The sequence below is a fragment of the Lontra canadensis genome, unplaced genomic scaffold, assembly GCF_010015895.1.
Source record: "Lontra canadensis isolate GAN:19392208 unplaced genomic scaffold, GSC_riverotter_1.0 scaffold6, whole genome shotgun sequence".
Classification (NCBI taxonomy): Eukaryota; Metazoa; Chordata; class Mammalia; order Carnivora; family Mustelidae; genus Lontra; species Lontra canadensis.
The window spans coordinates 13,458,490-13,481,305 of record NW_022631000.1 but is presented as its reverse complement, the minus strand read 5'-3'; the positions used below and the strand labels follow the sequence as shown (position 1 = coordinate 13,481,305).

Sequence of the window (22,816 nt, the reverse complement as noted above, 5' to 3'; positions counted from 1 at the left end):
TCAACACACATGGTATTTGGTGCTTGTAGAATTTGTTAGGGGAAAGATATCTGTAAATGATTTTTTTTTCCACAGCTGTTCCCTTTCTCATCTCGATTTTGTGCTTACAGAGGAAATGAAGGAACCAGGGGATCAGGATACTGATGGGAGGAGATTAGATAAATCAAAGAGTGATGGGAAACGGTCTCTGAGCTCCTTGAAGTCTGCATCAAGATGTAAGTAAAGATTATAATATACACTTAGATTTTTATTATTAAATTTAGGAAAAATCACTTTTGAAGAGCATTTAAGTTTGTGCAGCAGAGATGGTTTACTTGTTTAACTCTGTTACTAAATTCTAAGTTTGTTAAGAGCAGAGACTGTGTTTTAACCATTTAATCTTCAGTTCCTGGCCCTTAGACGTTACTGTCATCTCTATGTTGATAATGACCTCTTTGCAAATCTGTTCGTGCTCTCTCTTGTGAAGTCTGCAGTCTTTAATTAACTTTTCTAATACAGTATAGTAGAAAGAATTGGGCTCTAGGTTTGAGGCCTGGGTCTACCACTTAGAGATGTTCGATCTGGGGTAGATTATTTCACCTCTTTGAGCCTCAATTTACTCACCCATTAAGATGATAATTGTGAGTTGTTTGAGGATTAAATTGGATAACAAGTAGAAGAATATACTGCAAATAGAACAGAAATATCCTGACACCAAAACCAGACAGATTCTACGAAAAAAGAAAACTACAGGCCAATATCCCTGATGAACATAAATGCGAAAATCCTTAACAACATGTTTGCAAAACACAGTCAATAATGGTGAAAGGATCATTCACCATGATGAAGTGGGATTTATTCCCAGGATACGAGGATGGTTCACTATTTGCACATCAATCAATGTTATTTGATTGACTTAACAAAACAAAGGATAAAAATCATAATATGTTAGTAGATGCAGAAAAAGAATTTGACATCTAAAATCCAACATCCATTTACAATAAAAACTCTGAACACAGTGTGTTTAGAGAGAACATACCTCGACATAATATGGGCCATATATGGAAAATCCATGGCTTAAAAACAGAAAAACAGAGCTTTTCCTCTAAGATCAGGAACAGGATGAGGATGTCCACTCTTGCCATTTTTGTTCAACATAGCACTGGAAGTCCTAGCCACAGCAATCAGACAAGAAAAAGAAATAAAAGTCATCCATATTGTTAAGAAAGAAGTCAAACTGTCACTATTCACAGGTAACATGATATTATACATAGAAAACCCTAAGGAATCCACAAAAAAATATTAGAAGTAAAAAATGAATTCAGTAAAGTTGCAGGATGCACAATTAATACCCAGAAATCAGTTGTTTTTCTCTACACTGTTAACAAAGTAGCAGAAAATGAAATTAAGAAAATAATCCCATTTACAATTACACCAAAAAGAATAAAGTACCTAGAAATAAACTTAACTAAGAAGGTGAAAGACCTGTACTCTGAAAACTATAGAACATTGATGAAAGAAATTGAAGAAAATACAAACAGATGGAAAATTTCTAAGGAATCCAATTTCTTTAATAAACAGAAAGTTGTTTATTTCTTTTTTAAGTTTTGTAACTTTGTATGTTTCATAGAATTTGTACATTTATTTTAAATTATAAAATTTGTTGGTATAACTCTAGGATGTATTTTCATTCCTGATGTTGGAGATTTGTATTGTCTCTCTCTTTGTTCTTGATTGGTCTAGCTGGGAGTTTCTCCATTTGGCCAATCTTGTCAAAGAATAGGATTTTGGTTTTGCTCATTTTCTCTATTGTTTATTTGACTTTTATTTAATTGATCCTTGCTTTCATTTTTGTTATTTCTATTATTTCTTTTTACTTTTTCTAGATTCTTGAGGTAGAGCTTTAGGTGTTTGAGTTTTGACTTTTCTTCTTCTAAGTGTACAAAACTAGAGATTTCCCTCTAAGCATTGCCTTAGTTGCATCCCACAAATTTTAACATGTTATATTTTAATTATCAGTTAGTTTGAAATATTTTTAAGTTTCCTTGTTGATTTCTCCTTGACCCATGCATTATTTTTAAATGTTCTTTGATTTCCAAATATTTGTAGGTTTTCCAGATATCTTACCATAGTTTTTTTAAAATTTACTTCTGTTGTGATAAAAAAATATTAGCTACTTTGGAAATAAGGAAATGTTTAATTCAAAATGTAGGAATTATTAAAACAAATTACTTTTAATAGTTGCTGTGAGAGAGGATGCCACAGATGAAACATTTGTTGAAGGGGGAGAATCATATTTAGAGGATGATGATTATGATACGGAACGTTTGGAAGGAAGTTCAGGTTCATTTCACTATGACTATATGGATAACATTGGAGGTAAGTAAGTATTGTTAGTTTTCTCACAGTAATAGTAACTGTTTTAAAGACAAATTGCCCAAACCGAACAGTTAAAAATTCATAGAAATAAAAACTTGCAGGGTATGTCAGGTGATAAAAGGAAAAGCATGGAACATGCTTTAGCAGGGTGATTTAGAGGCTTTGGAGCTGTATATTACATTTCTGAGGATCACATACCAAACTCTCATACTTGGTTTCCTGGGAACTAGATGGACTAAGATTAGTGAATTCTCACTCTGACTTGGAACTGATTAGGAGTTGCTCTTTGAGACTACAGTTGCTCTTTGAGACTACAGAAACCATGACCAGAGCTCTGCGTTCACCCTGATGCACACAGGCATGTCGGCTCTTCCTTGCATGCTCATTGGTGGGTGGCATCCCACGTTCAGGCCACTGGTGGTACTTACTCCTGGAGTATTATGTCCTAGGTACCTGCCGCCTGTCTTTGTGAAATGCAATTTTAGGATTCACCAGACGCTCTTCTTAGTTAAAATCTTTTAATTTTTTAGACTCTCAGTATGTGGAAGCCCTTGCTCCAGCCTCCGAAGAGGTGGAGGAAGAAGTTAAGAAGAAAATCTCAGAGAACTTCTTCTACGACTATACGGAACTTATTTCGATGCCTTTTGTGACTCCGGATTCGAACATACCACTGGATCTTCTCACACTTGTGTATCCACTCCAGTTATATGTGTATAGTTTTTGGATTTCAGCTTCTTAGGTCAGGGGTCGGCAAACTAGCCCACGGACCAAATCTGGCCTCTGGTCTGTTTTCATGAATAAAGTTTTATTGGAACACAGAAATTCTCATTCATTTACATTTTGTCTGTGGCTGCCATTGCACTACAAGGGCAGAATTAAGTAGTTATAACAGAGGCCACCTGGCTCAAAAAGCCTAGAATGTTTATTGTCTGGCCCTTTCCAGGAAAAGTTTGCCAATCCCTGTCTTAGGTGATTCTAAGAAGCTTGGCCCTTAGAGAAGTTGAAATAGAAATACATGATCTTAATTTAATCAAGCTTTTGTTGATGCCAAATAACCATAAAGAGAAATGATGCTTTTCTGCTTGTTCTTTCATGAGATAGGATGTGCAGGAGACCAGAAGGCCTCTTATCCTGGTTTCCCACCTCTACCAGCCTGGCATCCCTTTCTCAATGCCTAGCAAGTTAAATTCATTGATTTCTTAAAACACTGATGTCATTGGCAGGCAGGGGTACTGACACACTATTTATCAGATGAATATCAGAGAAGACAACCCTGAGGAAGAAGGGTCCAAAATAACAAGTTTTAATTGGTCTGCAGGGTAAGAGTCCATGAAAAAATTTAAACGTGGGGATAATCAACAAGAGGATTTAAGGTTGCTGTCACTGTACAACATTAGGTTTTTCAGGTGGAGTTGGGAGAAGATTTCCATTCATGCTCTTGCTGGCAGTTTAGCAGGCTTACCCTTAGATGGGTGCTGGAGAGGACCACATGGCCTAGACCACTAACTGGCCTCTTATACAAGGTGTGCTTAAAGAGGAGGGCTGTGTACTTCATAACTCAATTTTGCTTTTTACATAAAGATAGAACATGTTATTATGACTTTCTATTTCAATCCCAGGTGTAACTAAAACTAATTCACCCTGAATCTTATAACTTGGGAGTTTTCTCTCCTGAGGACTTTTTTGCGTATGTGGTCTTTGGACAAGTTGCTGATAAAAGTTATGCTGTTGCCTTTCTTTTAGCCTATTTGTTTCAAATGAGGTGGTTTATCAGTGTCACCTGGAAGCTTTTCCTGAAATACACATGGTCTGAGACCTTTCCTGGACCTACTGCATTATATCTGTGGGGAGAGGGACTTGGGCACTTGTAGTCTAAAAAACCTTCCCAGGTACTTTTTTTTGTTTTAAGATTTTATTTATTTGTTTATCAGAGAGAGAGAGAGAGACTGAGCACAAGCAGGGGGAGAGGCAGGCAGAGCAGGCAGAGCAGGCAGAGGGAGAAGCAGGCTCCTGGCCAAGCCAGGAGCCCCATGTGGGACTCGATCTCAGGACTCTAGGATCATGACCTGGGTCAAAGGCAGTGGATTAACCAACTGAGCCACCCAGGCATCCCTTCCCAGGTACTTTTGATGGTCTTGTTCTCTCCCAGCCCCCAATACTGGGGACTTGCTGCTCCAGGATACAGGGATCTCTGTATTAAAGAGATATGCCTAGATTCCAAATAAGAGTCAGAGTGACCTTGACATTTGACTTGAGGTGTGAATTCCTTCTTTTCATGATGGATGAGTGGCTCTATAAGCTATAGACTTTTTGTGAACACTTTCAACACCAGGGAAGTCACAAAGTAGCTTGTCCCATTTTTGGAAAGATTACATTATTAGCTGTTCCAGACCTTGAGTCAAAAGCTGACCCTCTGGACTATCCCGCATTAGACACTTCTACTCTCCAAGAATGAGAAGCTCCAAGAAGTCAGCTGTCATGTATCCCCTATATAGTCTTTTGTACTTTAGTAATCGTGTTGAGTCTACTTCAATTTTAAAGTTTGTGTTTTATAAATCAATCAAGAAATATGTCATTTATTAAATAGCACCAAAACCATAGTATAATTTATATAAGTGTTTTTTGTTTTATTTTTTTATTATTTATATATATATTTTTTTATTATTATTTATTTTGTTTTATTTTTTTAAAGATTGTATGTATTTGTCAGAGAGAGCGAGCACAAGCCGGGGGAGCAGTAGGCAGAGGGAGAAGCAGGCTCCCCGCTGAGCAAGGAGCCTGATGCAGGACTCAGTCCCAGTCCTAGGACCCTGGGATGATGACCTGAGCCAAAGGCAGCCGCTTAATTGACTGAACCACCCAGGAGTCCCTTAAATGTAATTTTAAAGTGAGGGTCCTAGATGCCCATGAACAAACAATGAAGGCCCTGGGTCTCTGATAGGAAGTTAAGAAGGTGCAAGCCAGAGGAGAGGATGGGATAAAACGGGAAAGGAGTTGAAACTATAGCAGAACACAATTTAACATCTTCAAAGCTCTGGTTAGTGGCTGCCACTGTCTTCTGGGTTTAAAAGAGAAGGATTGGACTCTAGTTATACATTAATTAACTATTTCACCCAACGGACATTTACTGAATGCCTGAGGCTCAAGACACTGCACTCAGCAGTCTGGGAAATAGAGATGACCTTGTGAGAAGAAGCAGGTTGTGATTTGAAAGGGGAGAGTTTGGGAAGTAACAATCTTACCCATTCTGCATTGGACAGCAGCAGCAAGTAAAAGGGAGTCTCTCCCCGACCCTGAAATTAGGGATGATAATATTGGATAAATGATCACATGTCTGATTCCCAGCTGCCATCCATGTCAGTGAAGGGATGGTAGCCTACTTCTACTCATGGCTATAGACATAGCTTTAAGCCCTCCAAAGTGTTACACTGGTACCTGGGAACAGAGAAAGGAGAGAAGGAAGGAAAGGAGAAAATAGCAGTTTGGGGAAAGGGAAAAGGCGTGTAGGTGAAGCCTCCTGCCCCATACCAGGCACTATGAAGATAAAGAGCCTGTGGTTCCCACTCTTCTTTGTAAGGAGGCCTCAGATAGTTTCCCTGAGGACTGAACAGCTTCAACAAGATCTTTGGATCACACATTCATTTGCTCTTTATATAAGGTTCAATTTTAGGTGTTTATGTCTTTATTAAATTGATAAAACTCAGTTTTCTTGAACAGATCAAAAGCTCTGAAATGTTCTCTTTTTCAATTTAATTCTTAGGCAATGAGCTAGGTGTAGTTACATATAGTTAGTTGTAATTTGTATATACTTCACAATTCAAATTGCATTAAGATTTTCTCTTTTTTACAATTATAGATACTTTTGTTAAAAATTCTACATAGTTTCTTTCCCTAAAAATATTCACTTACAAATAAGAGTAATCCCCTAAAATCAGAATTTATTTTTTACAGAAGGGCTCAAAAATTAAGATTTCTTCAATGATCCTTTAGCGTCTGTGTTCACCAGTGAGTTCTTAGAAAATATGAATCCATCTACTTAAGTTTCACTATGTATTACATTTCTTTTGCAAATCACATTTTTTATAGATTAGTCTCATCTACTTAATACATTTATATTTTGGATTATATTAATTTGAACTTGAATGTAGTAACAATATACATTTAAAAGATGTATTATAAAAACTTAGGTTATTTTAACCTCTATTTTGGATTAGCTCAGATTTACTCTATAGGATAAATGTGTACACACACACTCATCTACACACCTATACATACTAATGAGCTCAGGAAATGTTAGCAAATTGATTATACATACTTATATACTAAATATTATTTAGTTCATTTTCATAATTTGCTCATGTGAATTAAATTTCAATTACATTTATGTGGATTTATTATATTAGTCACATTATCACTGGTTTGTCAGAACTTAGAAACATTCTGTCAGAATTTTAAACATCTCCCCTTTCAAATTCAAGGAAGAGGCCTATATAATGCTTACCTTTTATAAAATGAATCTACTTTCAGGATCTCCCTACGAAAATTAAAATATCAACTAAATCAGAGTATAAGAATTTTCACTTCATTGAAAAACAAAGTTGCATTGGTAATAAATAAAAACTGAGTTTCAAAGTATAATTCAACTACTTCAACACCCACCCTTTGCCTAATGGCACAGCTTTAAAAAATACATTTATTTCATTATGTTTCCTGTCTCTAGGATGCTTACTTTGTTACACTCCTTTTCCTTAACAACTTTCCCTCAGTCATTCCTTTGGTTATGACTGCAGAAAGCGGGCCAACCTACAACTTCTGGACAGCAATACTGTGATCTACATAGCTGGGAACCAGCTGATCTTTCTGAATTTGAAAACCAAGGAACAGATGTACCTGCGAAGTAGCAGTGGTAGAGGAATTGGTGTCATTGGGGTATGCTGTTGGTAACTTTGGAAAAAAAAATCTATCTTTTTGTATCTGTTTCTTCTTGGACCAACCCAGCTCTTAGGTGCCAATACCATAGATAGTATTGCGGGATTTAGGCATTTTCAATTCGACTATTACAGCCATTCCATTCGCTGACCTGGTCTCTGTGCAGTACTACAACATTATGTTAATGATACGATCATCTCATTTTGCAGATAAGGAAACTGGAGCTGATAGAGGTTAAGTGGCTTCCAACTGTCCTGCAGCTTTTTCATAATGAACACTTTGTTTCCATTCTGCAAAAATACTCAGATGAATAGCACAAATGATAATTCAAATCATAAATAGAGATAAGTGCCAGATAAGATGTAGGTATAAAATTGAACATTAGGAGATCAAGTATACATTGTACATCCAGTAATTTGTGAGCAGTTGACAAAAAGATTTGCATGTGATTTGGAGGCTGTGTCTTCCTTCCTCCTCAGGTGCCTGTCTCCATCAGTCGCCTTTCTTAGTTCTTTGGCTGCTCCTTCTTTTCATCCTCAGCATATAAAAGCACACTAAACCAACTCTATACACCTTTATGAAGACATACACCTTTTATGAAGACATAAGTTGGTCTTCATAAAACCAACTTATGTCTTCATAAAAGCACTTCTAAACCAACCATGCCTTGTCTTTACTTGCTGGCTTTTCCCTTCATAGCCAAGTTTGTCTTTTCCCCTCCCACCTCACTGAAATTGCCTTTACTAAAGTGACCAGTGGCCCGCTGAGTAGCCGAATCCAAAGAATACCTTTTTAGCTGTCTCTTACTTGAGAGCTCTCTATAGCACTTGGCCCCGTACCTGAATTTTTCCCTTGACTGTTTTTCTACTCGGGTGTGATCCTTAAAAGTAGGTGTCCTTAGCTCTGCTCTCACCAATAACAACCCGAGAAACACCTCTGGGTGTCTTTAGAGTCATGAGAGGGGCCCCTGTTCAGAGTAGTCTGTGTGAGACAGGGAAAGGAGGAGAAACACACAGGATTTGGGGCACATACAAGCAGCACTTCCATAGTAGATGTTCAAAGAGTTTTTTAGAAGGATCATGGTCTAAATAGAAGTCTGCCCTGCTCTCGCCCTGCCTGTCAGGTGTGAGCAGCCCAGACAGAACTGGCAGGTGCAGGGCCCACATCACCACGCCCTGCAGAGGTGGAGGGCTTCCCACAGAAAGCCTGGTGCAGATCCAATGGAGAGACTGGGCCAAGCTAGCAGGGGGTAGTGGGAAATAATTTTGATTACATTAGATGGGACCTGGTAGGGTATTTAGAAAGGGAGGTGAGTGGAGAGGTTTTGAAGATTCTTGCTCTGAGAAGTGAAGCAGGGACATGAATGGGAATGCAGAAGGTAAAGAAAGTCCGAGATCCACAAACAGAACTTAGAGTGGCTATCAAAACAGGACCTGGTGAGAGGGAAGAGTGAGGAGAGTCTCATGATTATTTCTTTCTTGATCATTGATCTGTACATAGCATGTGGCATGGTAAAGTCCCTGCCCCCAGCAAGAATTAATGAACTAATTAGGATTATTGTTTTAAGGTTTTATTGATTTGAGAGAGAGAGAGAGAGAGAGAGAGAACAGAAGTGGGGGAGGAAGGTGGTGGGGGTGGGGAGAGGGACAAGCAGACTCCCCCACTGGGTGTCGAGTCTGATGTGGGGGCTCAATCCCAGAACCCCAGAGCCCTGAGATCATGACCTGAGCCAAAGTCAGATGCTCAACCGACCGAACCACCCAGGTACCCCAACAAGAATTTATTATATTACATTGTGTGTCCAACAGTACTCAGAATATGCAGGTATTTAAATGATAAAAGGTTCATGACCTCTCTGAATTCAAAGAGTTTAAAATCCATCTAAAGAGACAAGACTCATATTAAAAAGCAAAAAACCAAAAATCTAGATCCATGCAAGTACGTGATACCGTGGCACCAGCTGTGTGCAAATATTCACAGGCCCAACTTGAGGGTCCTGAGTTCTGTGGAGGGAAGTCAGTTAGGGGTCACCCTGAGGGGTCATGTACCCTGAGGTCCACATCACCTGCAGAGTGCTGAGAAACAGGAAACTGGCACTTCTTTTTTTCTCCCATTATGTAGACTTGAAATTTCTATTTTGTTGTACAATGATTTGGTCTGAGGTCAGTAGGTGAGGTGTTCTGTGGTCAAGAATGGCAGTCCTTATCATCCTCCTGGACTCTGGGCAATTGGATGTCCATGCGTGCTGGGGCTGTCAGAGCCTGGCTAGTGGCAGGGGCCTTTCCTCAGCTGTCCTCATCACTTCATTTTCCCCTGAAACAGTTTACCATTTGTGGATGAGAAGTGTTCTTGCAAAGCAGTGAGAAACCTGTGAGAAGTGGGTTCTGGGGACATATCAACTATCTTTCAGAAAAGATAGGGTGAATCTGTATGTTGAATAAAAAGTAAATAACTCATTAATTCCACATCTCCATTAAAAATAAAACACCAAGCCCAGCCCCACAGAGTTTCTGATCTGAGGGCTGCAACCTTTTCACTTACTATAGACCAGACCTGGAGGGGTAAAAGATTTGCCTGAATTCCCTTTCAGATTTCTGTGACCACATATCCTACCCAATATTGTTCTGTAAATGGGCATCTAGAAAGATGTAGTTGTAATCTGTTTCCCCCAAGTCCTTCGTAACTCCAATTTTTTAGTTCTACTTTCTTCTTGGCTTCCAACACCTGGCTTGAATTCGACCTCTGACATTTGCCAGCTGTATGACTTCAAGTTACTTAGCCTTGCTGTGCCTATTTCCTCATCAAAATGGTGGGAATGATACTGGTAGCCAAACTCACAAAGTTGATGTAAAATTTAAGGGAATTAATTCACATAAAACACACACAGTGTCTGGGACACATAATAAGCACGCAATAAGTGTTCTTCTCTCACTGAGTGTGTATCCTATAAACCCAAGCTTTGTTTCGAGCTGAAGTGATGGATGTTTACTTGAGTGGAAGAGGTGTCAGCAGGAAGACCTTATTATAGGTCTTATGGCGCCATGGGTGGGGAGAAGAAAAAGCAACAGTGTTATTTTGGGTACCAAAATCTACAGTGTAACCTATATCCTCTGAGGAAAGCTCCTCTTCCACAGGTTTAAAATCAGGAGTTGCAAAATGGTAACTGAAATAGAATTTATAAAGCACAATATGTGTCTTAAATAGTTGATTTTTTTAAGAGCCTATTTTTATTTTTAAAATATCCATTGACCCTTCCTGCACATTGGCTTACCAATGAATAAAAATACCAGGAATAAACATATAATTCTGTAAGATTTATACTGCTATCACTTGAAATGCTGACACAAATAGTTTACCTGGGGCATTTTTACTCTATTTGCCTCTGCGTCTGGCTTGGAAATATTATATCTTTCTCACTTCTAGTAAGTTTATAGACATTTGCAGTGAATTTGTCCAAGGTGCATTTTTAAAAACTGAGATGTAACCTACTCTGGAAACATGGATTTTTCTGTACAAAAAGATAGTCTGATTTATATATGGAGGGTAAACAATTCATCTAACTTAGTTGTTCTCAAAGCGTGGTGCCGGGGCTGGCAGCAGCAACATCACCTGGAACTTGTTAGTGATAGAAATGCAAATTTTGGGGGCCCAGCCCTGATACACTGAATCAGAAACTCTGGGTGGTAGGGCTTGCCTTCTGTGCCTTAGTAAGCCCTCCTGTGGTTCTGATGTGTGCTAATGATTGAGAACCATTGTTCTAGCTCTTCTGATGGCAATTAAAAAAAATTGTAGGGGTAGAGATGGTTCTATTAACAAAAGTAAAACTTAAAATGAGCATTCCCTTAGGTTTCATTTTATTTTTTTTATTTTTAAAGATTTTATCTATTTACTTGACAGAGATCACAAGTAGGCAAAGAGGCAGGCAGAGAGAAAGAGAGGGGGGAAGCAGGCTCCCTGCTGAGCAGAGATTTCCCCTATCCATGTGGGGCTTGTTCTCAGGACCCTAGGATCATGACCTGAGCCGAGAAGGCAAAGGCTTTAACCCACTGAACCACCCAGGCACCCTAGGTGTCATTTTAAATCACATCCATTACCATGTACTTATCAGATGCCCATTTTTTAGTCTTCTATTGAAGGGGATCCTAATAAATTATAAAATCACATATGCCAAATACTACATTAATAGGACTATAAGAAAATTCTCCTTTTATTATTTAAGTGAGATTTTACTCTTTATAGGTACATCCTGATAAAACTTACTTCACAGTAGCTGAAAAAGGAGTTTTCCCAAAGATTATCATCTATGAGTATCCTTCTTTGAAGCCCTACAGAATCCTTCAAGGTGAGCTCAGTACATCCTCTAAAATATTCCATGTTCAAGGTTAACAATATTCAGGGTCTTTCAGAAACACTTTATTTAAAGGAATTGTCTTATGCACTTGTGGGGGCTAGCAGGTCTGAAGGTTGTAGGGCAGGCTGGTGGGCTGGACAATATTTATTTTTTTAAGATTTTATTTATTTATTTGACATAGAGAGAGAGAAAGAGAGAAAGAGTGAGCACAGGCAGGGGGAGCAGGAGGGGAGAAGCAGGCTTCCTGCCAAGCAGGGAGCCCGATGTGGGGCTTGATCCCAGGACTCTGGGATGAATGATCTGAGCTCAAGGCAACTGTTTAACTGACAGCCACTCAGGCACCCCTAGGCTGGACTTTCTTGGGCTGGGTTGATGCTACATGTTCAGGTAGAATTTCATCTTCCTCAGGGAGATCTCAGTTTTGCTTTTAAGGACTTTCATCTGATTGAATAAGGGCCACCTGGATTAAAATAACCACAAATGAAATTAATCACCACAGTTCTCTCATAAATTTTGTTCTCCATATAATTACTTCTAGTAGTTAGTTTTTTAAATGGACTACTTTTCAGAGCAGTTTAAGATTTGCAATAAAATTGAGAGGAAGTTTCAGAGATAACCCATAGCCCTCTTCTTTCACATATGCATAACATTCCCCATTATTAACATCACTTACCAGATACATTTTTACTGAGGACTAGTCTCTGTTAGTGCATTATAGTCACCCAGAGTCCACAGTGTCCCTGGGTTTTACTCTTGTGTTGTATTCTATGGGTTTAGACAAATGTCTAATGATGTATATCCATCCTTATCATCTCCTACAGTGTATTTTCACTGTCCTAAGAATCCTCTATGCCCTGCCTATTCATGACTGTCCCCACTGGCAACCACTGATCTTTTTTTTTTTTTTAAAAGATTTTATTTATTTATTTGACAGAGAGAGAGAGAGAGATCACAAGTAGGCAGAGAGGCAGACAGAGAGAGGGGGGAAGCAGGCTCACCGCCAAGCAGAGTACCCGATGTGGGGCCCAATCCCAGGACCCTGAGACCATGACCTGAGCCGAGGCAGAGGCTTAACCCACTGAGCCACCCAGGCGCCCCAACCACTGATCTTTTTATTGTCCCCGCAGTTTTGCCTTTTCCAGAATGTCATATAGTTGGAATCATACAGTGCGTAACCTTCTCAGATAGGCTTCTTTCACTTAGAAATATGAATTGAAGTTTCCTCCCTGTCTTTTCATGGCTTGATCGCCGATTTCTTTTTAGTGCTGAATAGTATTCCATTGTCTGGAAGTACCACTGTTTATTCATTCGCATATTGAGGGCATCTTAGTTGTTTCCAAATCTTGGCAATTATGAATAAAGCTGCAATAAATATCTGAGTACAGGCTTTTGTGTGAACATACATTTTCAACTACTTTGGGTATATACCAATTACCGGAGCCTATGGTAAGGGTCTGCTTAGTTTTGTAAGAAACTGCCAAACTGTCTTCCAAGGTGGCCGTACCACTTTGCATTCCCACCAGCGGTGAGTGAGAGTTTCTGTTGCTCCACATCCTCACCAGCATTCAGTGTTGTCAATCATTTGGATTTTGTCCATTCTAAATAGGTGTATTAGTGGTAGCTCCATTTTTTTAAAATTTGTGTTTCCCTGATGACAGGTTGTGGAACGTCTTTTTATATGTTTATGTGTTATCTGCATATTTTTGGTGAGGCTGTCTGTTAAGGTTTTTGGCCCATTTTGTAATCAAGTTTTTAATTTCTCATTATTGAGCGTTGAGTTCTTTGTATATTTTGGGGAACAGTCCTTTATCACATATGCCTTTTACAAATATTTTCTCCCAGTCTGTGTCTTGTTATGTCATTTTCTTGATATTGCCCTTCTCAGAGGAACTTTTCATTTTAATGAAGTTTGGCTTATCAGTGATTGCTTTCATGGATCCTGTCTTTGGTGTGAAATCTAAAAAGGCATCACCAACACCTGAGGTCATCTAGGTTTTCTTCTACATTATCTTCTAGGAGTTTTACGGTTTTGCATTTTCTATTAGGACCTATGATCCATTTTGAATTAATTTTTTGTGAAGGGTATAAGGTCTATGTTTACATTATTTTATTTTTTGCTTGTTTATTTGTTGTTTATGGATGTCCCGCTATTCCAGTGCCATTTATTGAAGGGATTGTCTTTGTTCTGTTATATTGCCTTCTTTCAAAAATCAATTGATTTTTGATTGGTCTATATTTCTGTTGGTCTATATTTGGGTTTTCTTTTCTGTTGCATTGATCTACTCTTTCCCAATGTCACACTGTCTTGATTACTGTAGCTTTATAGGAATTTTTGAAGTCAGGTATTATCAGTCCAACTTTGTTCTTTTCACTTAATATTATGTTGACTATTCTGGGTCTTTTGCCTGTCTGTATGAACTTTAAAATCAGTTTGTTGATATCCACAAAATAATAATCCAATCTTTTTTATACATTGTTAGATTCAATTTGCTAATATTTTGTTGAGGATTTTTACATCAGTGTTCATGAAAGATACTGTTTTGTAGTTTTCTTTTCTTGAACAAACTGTTATTTGTTATGTAAATTAAGAATATCAGAAGTTTTTTATTGTACTTTCACTTACTCCTTCTTCAGTTCTCTTCATCTCTTTACATATATCTGAGTTTCTGACCTATGTTATTTGCCTTATGTTTAGAAAACTTCTTTTTAACATTTCTGGCAAAGCAGGTCTCCTGGCAACAAATCCCTTCAATGTTTGTCTGAGAAAGTCTTTATCTGTCACTTTTTAAGAATAATTGCACAGTCTTTATCTGTCACTTTTGAAGAATAATTGCACAGGGTACAGAATTCTAGGTTGGTGGAGTTTTTTCCTTCCTTTCCTTTAAATATTTCAGTCCATTCTTCTTGCTTATATGGTTTCTGACAAGTTGGATATAGTTTTTCATTCTTCTATAGTAAGGTTTTTCTCCCCTTTGGCTTTTTTTTTCTTTCTTTTTTTTTTTTTTTTAGGATTTCTTTATCTTCATTTTCTGTAGTTTCTGGGCATTATTCTAGTCGGTATTCTCTGAGCTTCCTGGATCTGTGGTTTGGTGTCTGATATTAATTTGCAGCAAATTCTCAGTCATTACTTTTTCAAATATTTCTTCTGTTCCTTTCTCTTTTTCTTCACCTTCTACATACATTACATTTTTGTAGTTGTTCCATAGTTCTTAGATATTCTTTTCCGTTTTTATCAGTCTTTGTTTTCTTTGCTCTACAGTTTTCAGAAGATTTTTTTGATCTGTTCGGTAGTCCAGAGATTATTTCCTCAGCTGTGTCCAATTTATTAAGGAGCCCACCAAAGACATTTTTCATTTCTGTTATAATGTTTTTTATCTCTACCATTTCCTTTTGGTACCTTCTTAAGATTTCCATTTCTCTGCTTACATTGCCCATTGGTTCTTGCATATTGTCTATTTTACTCATTAGAACCCTTAGCATATTGGGGCACCTGGGTGGCTCAGAGGGTTAAAGCCTCTGCCTTTGGCTCAGGTCATGATCTCAGGGTCTTGGGATCGAGCCCTGCGTCTGGCTCTCTGCGCCACAGGGAGCCTGCTTCCTCCTCTCTCTCTCTCTGCCTGCCTCTCTGCCTACTGGTGATCTCTGCCTGTCAAATAAATAAATAAAATCTTAAAAAAAAAAAAAAGAACCCTTAGCATATTAATCATAGTTCTTTTAAATTCCCAGTCTGATAATTCCAACATCTGTGCCATATTGGGTTCTGATGCTTGTTTTGTCTCTGTAATTTTTTCTTGATAGTCAGACATGGTGTAGTTGGGACAAATAATTGCTGTAAATAGGCCTTTTATAACTTGGTGGTAAGGTGTAGGGGAAAGGGAAGTGCTCTAGTCCTCCGATGAGGTCTCAAATTTTTAGTGAGCCTCTGCCTCTGAACTGAAATTCACAAATGTTTCTGAGTTGTTTTCTCCCCCTTTGGTGGGAAAGGATGCTTATGATGAGGGAACAGAAGGCAAGCCGAGGACAAAGCAGAAGCTTATACCCCACAAATCTCCCCCTCCCCATGGGATATATGTGACATTCTTTAGACATCCCTGGCTGCCTTAAAGCTAAGGAAAGGAAAAACAAATAGTTAACTTATAGAAAGCACAATCCTGCAAGACATGAGTCTCTCTCTGTTTACAAATGCCTTGGCAATCTACAAGAACAAAGCATTTCTATCAATAACCTAGTTTCCAGAAGGACGTGTAGGTACAATTAAATGACCTTATAACCTGCAGCCATTGAAGCAGCAGAGTGTATGTTTCTCCAGGAAGCTCCCAACTATCTTAATGTTGATTTCTACAAGAAGGAAAAACAAAGGTAATTTGACAATGGCAAAGCCTTTGGTATCTTGTGGGTCTTCTTTAGCATATGAAAGTTCTTTTGAAAACCTCCCTTTTCCTTACTCCCTGAGCCCAATTGTATATAATCAGCCATCCTTCACAATGCTGGTGCAGTAGCACTTTCTGCCCATGGGTCCCGTTCTGTGCTTTAATAAAAGCACCATTGTGCACCAAAGACATCTCAACAATTCTTTGTCATTGGATCTGGACACCAGCCACCGAACCTCACCTGTATTGCAAAACCACATTAATTAGAGGGGGTTAGAGTTCCTTCCCCAGGTTAGTTAGGCTCTGGTAATTAGTTTCTCTTGAGGACAGGCTTTATTAAGAACGGAGTGTTCTGGTGTGTTTCAAAATGGTTTCTTTTCTCCCTCTCCCTCTGAAAGCTGGAGGTGTTTTTCTTGTATTTACTGTGGGAACCTGGTCAAGCTCCTGGGGATACATCTCACAATATTGTTGGGGCCCACCTATGACTGGGTCCTCCTGGAGTTTTTAATTCTCAGACTTGTCCACACTGAGCCCCCAGCAATTCTTCAGTTAAAACTTAAGGTTGTATTACCCTGACACTGATTCTCTCTGCTATTTGGATGTTCCTGCTGTGGTAAGATGCAAATGCATCTCACCCACCAGTCTCTCCTGTCCTGGGAGCAGCCATTTGCCCCATGTCCTTCCCTCACTTACGAATCCACAAAGAATTGTTGATTTTTTACTGTGTTCAGATTTTTATTTGTTGTTAGGATAAAATGATGACTTTCAAGCTCCTTACATGCATAACCAGAAATCTGAAGTCCTCCGTTTTTATTTGATGAATTTTTCAGTGGCAAATTTCTAATTACAGATTGATCTCTTTCTGCCATCTAACATGATTTTGTACCCCCCTCCCCCACTTCATAAAAGGGAGTGTGTTCTCATGCAAAATGTGACTAGGATTTCTTCACTTTCCCCCCTCCTGTTATGTAATTCATTCTAAAGCCAAGGGTGATGCATGATTTTTGGATCCTTTCTTTGGGAATTCTTGGTGTTCTTTCATCAATACTTATCACCAAGGGTGCTCACTTGCTCTCTTTCCCTCCTTTTTTCTTTTAAATAATATACTTTTGAAAGTGAAATAAACGTTGCCTTTGTTCATTAGACTCTCATTCATCCTTTCAGATGGGACTGAGCTGGGCTATGCTTATGTGGATTTTGACAACAGTGGTACCTTGCTAGCCTCTGTTGGCAGCAGCCCTGATTACACACTGACCATCTGGAATTGGAAAGAAGAACAGCCCATACTGAGGACAAAAGCTTTTTCCCAGGATGTTTTTAAGGTTACTTTCAATCCCGAAGATGATGAGCAGCTTACTACATCGGGATCAGGCCACATCAAGTAGGTTGTGTGACTGGTACAGGTGCTGGTAGATTATCATTAAGGATATTGTCTGAAAGGATCAGCCAGCTGGAGACATTTGTGCTGATGTTAACATTAGGATAATTTTTAAATGTGTTCTCTTCAAAACTAACTGTAGTGCTGCTTTTCTAATTGGATATGGGGCTTTTATGACTGAAGCCAGTATAGCTAAAAAGAATTTAGCCTGCTGCCTTCTTACAGGCTTTACCACCTAAAAGAGTTTGTATAATGCTTACTAACATGGCATATTGAGTTTTCAGATCCACTTTAAAATGTGTGGGAACAATATTGGCTTTTTAAAAATTTTATTTATTTATTTGACAGAGAGAGAGAGAGGTCACAAGTAGGCAGAGAGGCAGGCAGAGAGAGAGAGGGGGGGAAACAGGCTCTTAGCTGAGCAGAGAGCCCGATGCAGGGCTCGATCCCAGGACGCTGAGATCATGACCTGAGCTGAAGGCAGAGGCTTAACCCACTGAGCCACCCAGGTGCCCCTGTGGTAGCAATATTGTATGATGGCTAAGTCATTTTGACATCCTAACACAGGACCCTCGATACTAAATTTTAACAGAGCCTATTCTTGATCTCAGGGCTCTGGCTTTAAACTCCATGTCCTTTTCACTCTTTCATACTCTGCTCTCTTTTCCAGGATGGAATGATTTTGTCTTTTTCTGTCTTCATTCTACCCTGTCTTATGCATTTATTTAACAACCTTCTATCACCATCTCCGAGCTGCTCATAACTAGATTTCCAGTGTCCTTTTCGAGAAAGACATTTTTATCCTAAGTTGCTCTTATTCCAATTTAAACCTGGCTCTCTTCTTATTTATTCATTAGAGATATAGATTAATTGAACAGATTTTAAGATGGAAATTTGGGGGAATTCTCAAGTAATCTGCTAGCTTTAGGCTAAACATTTCTCTTTACATTTTCCCATCATTTAGTAGAATGCATATTTTCTTTGCCTTGTGTCTATTTGAGAAATCAAATAATTTCATGTGTGAAGTGCTATAGAAGAAACAGAGTATATGGAAATGTATGATCAGGGGTCCTGTCATAGCCATGGAGAAGGGTGTTGGTTGTTTAAGCTTTTGGCTTCATATTATTGGCTTGTTGATACCATCCATTATCTATTTTATATCTAGTTGGCAGGCCAAATTCTTTTTCTATATGTTCTTCATCGTCTGTTCACTTGCTTAGACTATTAATAAGAAATGTTAGTAATAACTAACATTTATTCATCGCTTTTATGTATAAGCCACTGTTCTAAGAGTTTTTCAACAAGTTTACGAGGTAGGTGCTATTAGTAGTCTCATTTTATACGTGAGAGAATGAGAGCACAGTGTTAAGAAATGACTCTTAAACTACACAAGTAAGTCAGAAGTTTTTTTGAAAACTTTTGCATCTTCTAAAATGGTATTATTCAATAGAACAACTTTCTGCCAAGATGGAAATGTTTTACGTTGTCCAATCTAATAGACACTAGCTACATTTTTGCTATTGAGTACTTGAAACTGGCTAGTCTGACTGAAACACAGAGTTTTAAATTTGGTTTAGTGTTAATTACGTTAAATCTAAATTAAAATAGTCAAACTTGGCTAGGGTCAGTTGTATAGAACAGCAGGACAAGATAAAATATCCACAAAGGCAGGGAATTTGTCTATTTTGCTCAATTCTGAATTTATATTGCCTAGAACTTTGTCCGACAGGTTGTTGATACTTAATACATATTAGTTAATGAATGAGCAAATGAAATAATATATGTGACTCTGAAACATGTAAACACTTGGGGAGAATAAGCATAGATAGATAACCTAGATAAAGCCTCTTTGAGATACATTCAGTCTCTTGTTTGTAGGTTCTGGGAAATGGCTCTAACATTCACAGGTCTCAAGCTTCAGGGCTCATTGGGTCGATTTGGCAAAACAGCCACTACTGATATAGAAGGTTACATGCAGCTCCCAGATGGGAAGGTGAGTACAGCCACTATTCCACAATAATAAAATCATGTTTTCAAAATGAAAATATATGAAAGCCCATTAGACTTTCTAAAAAGCCCTGCCAATGTTATTAATGATGGACACTATCATTGTAAATATAATGAATGTTTAATTTTGGCTCTTCAGATTATCAATTTTAATTAATATAGTTCTAGGGAATTGTCATAATCCATATGTAAATATCCTTTCTTGGTTTTGTTTACTAAATATTATACATGCATATATAAAGTATGCAAGCATTTTAATAAATTAACATAGTAATACATTGTTATTCATCATCATGGAGTTGCATTGTTTATAATGTTTATCTGTCCCTCCTCTTTTGTCATGATGCTCCGAAAGGACATACTGGCTCAAAGGTTGTATACAGTCTTGTGGATTTTTCTTTCATTGTCAGATTATTATTTAGGAATATTGAGCCACTTCACAGTGTCACCTAGAGATGCATGCCAACTTTAATCTGGTAGTTTATTCTATAACATTGTTAGTTTATTTTCTCTCTTCCTTTTGTAAAAATTTGTGGGCATATTGCTATAGGATCAATTCTCCATTAATATTATATTTGGCTTCCTATTAGGATGAGTTATATAGTATTATTTGTGAACATCTCCGTTAAAAGTAAATGCTAGTATACAAATATTACTTTGAGGAACCAAAGGGGACTGGTCATCTACCTAGTAGATATTCTCAATTTGGAATCATGTTGTATGGGAGGAAATAAAAAGCCTTGGATGCTAGTTAAATAAATAAACATATATCCAAAGCTATAAAATGATCACAAATAATTTTAGTTTCAAATTCTGAATAATGCATGAAATTAAAGTAAGATAGAGATTGTTAAAAACAGGCCACAAGGGGTTCCTGGGTGGTTCAGTCAGTTAAGCATCTGACTCTTGGTTTTTGCTCATGGCATGATCTCAGGGGGCTGGGATCCAGCCTCAGGTAGGGCTCTGTGCTCAGTGGAGAGTCTGCTGGAGATTAACTCCCTCTCCCTCTCCCTCTGCTTCTGCCCTGCTCTCTCTCTCTCTCAAATAGATAAATAAAACCTTAAAAACAAACAAACAAAAAACCAAAAGCAAAACATGCCATAAGATATATCTTTGAAAGTTTCAGTAGTGTTTGCGTTGTATGTAAAGGAGAAAAGAAGCCATTTAAAATGAGAGACACAAAAGGAAATGTTTAGAGTTAGGAATAGTATCCTATATTTGGAAGGCTACTCAGGAAAGAGCATTCATGTTGGCAAAGAGTGGGAAATTAGATTGAGAGGTATAGTTGGGTCCTATGTATAAGTAGGTACATAGCCAGGCAGAACTATCATACATTGGAAGAGTAGAGTTGCAAATGAAGTTCTATATCAATCTGGCCACAAAATGCCAAATGAATAGAGGGAAGGGAAATCTGGAGTCAAGGGGATGAGCCAATAAGGAAGATGTCACTTTCATTTCATTTTTCAGGACAAATGGAAAAAGAAAGCTAAGCATGCATGACCTTTCAGAAGGGAATGCCGGCCAGGCATGGGTGGTTTCTGGTGGTTTTGTTACTGGACAGAAGAAAGCAAGTCTAAATAGTGACTACTGAAAGTGAGCTGAGGTTTGGTGATAAGTCAAACAAGCAGAATGGGTAAGATGAGTGGACTGGGGAGGTAGAAAAGACTGAGTAAATTAGTCTAGGTGAGAAGGAACTGGGGCGCCGATGAGGAGGAGGCAGGCAAGAACTAGATCTGAGCTTCCCAAGGTGTTTCATGGAACATTAGTCTGCACAGAAGCTCTGTGAAAATAAGACTTTCTTGGTCAGATTCCTTTGTATCTAAAAATTCCTCTCAGTGATTTCTAGTGAACGCTTCTATGTTAAAGTCTCCAGAGAGTCTTAGAGAAAAGAAACTTGTTTGATTTTGTTTATCCAAGCATATGTCTTTGGAAGTAGTGTTAGGACAGGAACTTTTTTTTTAAAGATTTTATTTATTTATTTGACAGACAGAAATCACAAGTAGGCAGAGAGGCAGGCAGAGAGAGAAGAGAAAGCAGGCTCCCTGCTGAGCAGAGATCCCGATGTGGGGCTCGATCCCAAGACCCTGGGATCATGACCTGAGCTGAAGGCAGAGGCTTTAACCCACTGAGCCACCCAGGTGGCCCAGGACAGGAACTTTTGAGTGAAGTTTCCTGGTTTAAAATCCTGACTGCTTTGGGTATTTTGTACAAGCCACTTAACTGTTCTGTTCAGTTTTCTCCTTTGTAAAATGGGAATAGTAATTGTTAGGGCTCCTGTTGGCCTGACTTTTCTGGGAAAATAAATAACCAACCTGCATAACTGTATGTGGTACCCCCAATAAATGTGCCAGGTTCATATGGGTTTTTAGGATTAAATAACTTAATATATATAAAATGCTCAAACAGCACTTGGCACAGAGTCAATACTTAATTAGTACGACTTATTATCTAATACAAGTTAAACGTCCTAAGAACTAGTGTTTGGTGGTACACACTTGGGGAAGTGCTGGATAAAATGGATAAATAGGAGCTGGTTTCAAATGATTATTCTTGTTTGAAATTGGATATTATTATGCTATAATCCGCTGAGTTCAGTAATGGCCTCACAATTTTTGAAACACCTTATAACATTTAATATTATCACTCTTAAAAACTAGAATTGAAAGGATGAATACCCTCCATTTGCATCCACATGGATGGAACTGGAGGGTATTATGCTAAGTGAAATACATCAAGGAGAGAAAGATATTTACTACATGGTTTCACTCATATGTGGAACATAAGGAATAGTGCAAAGGACCACAGGGCGAGGGAGAGAAAACTGAATGGGGGGAAATCAGAGAGGGAGACAAACCATGAGAGACTCTGGGAAACAAGCTGAGGGTTACAGAAGGGAGTGGGGTGGGGGGATAGGGTAACTGGGAGATGGGTATTAAGGAGGATATGTGTGATGAGCACTGGGTATTACATGTAGCTAATGAATTGTTGAGCACTACATCAAAAACTATTGATGTATTATATGCTGGCTGATTGAACATAATAAAAAAAATAGAAGGGAGTTGGGGGAAATTGGAGGGGGAAATGAACCATGAGAGACTATGGACTCTGAAAAACAATCTGAGGGTTTTGGAGGGGCGGGGTGTGGGAAGTTGGGTGAGCCTGGTGGTGGATATTATGGAAGACACATATTGCATGGAGCACTGGGTGTGGTGCATAAACAATGAATTCTGGAACACTGAAAAGAAATTAAAAAAATAAAAAACAAAACAGAAGAAAAAAAATAGAATCTTGTCTATCAAGAGTTTAAACACATCTCTCATTTTTGACCCAGTAATTCTACTCCTGGATTATGCCTTTAAGAGATGTACAAAGAAAGCTATTATAGGTATATTTGAGAAATTACTAGCAATGCACAGCCTAATT

General features: G+C 38.3%; 1 protein-coding gene across 1 annotated transcript in view; it reads left to right on the top strand.

Moving 5' to 3' along the window:
* Window positions 1–22,816, top strand: part of CFAP44 (cilia and flagella associated protein 44) — a 159,616-nt gene that overhangs the window by 7,347 nt on the left and 129,453 nt on the right. The window contains exons 2-8 of the mRNA XM_032852219.1: window positions 111–215; window positions 2,221–2,358; window positions 2,889–3,048; window positions 7,125–7,287; window positions 11,527–11,629; window positions 17,173–17,389; window positions 19,265–19,379. Of these exons, the coding sequence (XP_032708110.1) occupies window positions 116–215; window positions 2,221–2,358; window positions 2,889–3,048; window positions 7,125–7,287; window positions 11,527–11,629; window positions 17,173–17,389; window positions 19,265–19,379 (996 nt within the window). The 5' untranslated portion in view covers window positions 111–115. The remainder of the gene's footprint in view (window positions 1–110; window positions 216–2,220; window positions 2,359–2,888; window positions 3,049–7,124; window positions 7,288–11,526; window positions 11,630–17,172; window positions 17,390–19,264; window positions 19,380–22,816) is intronic.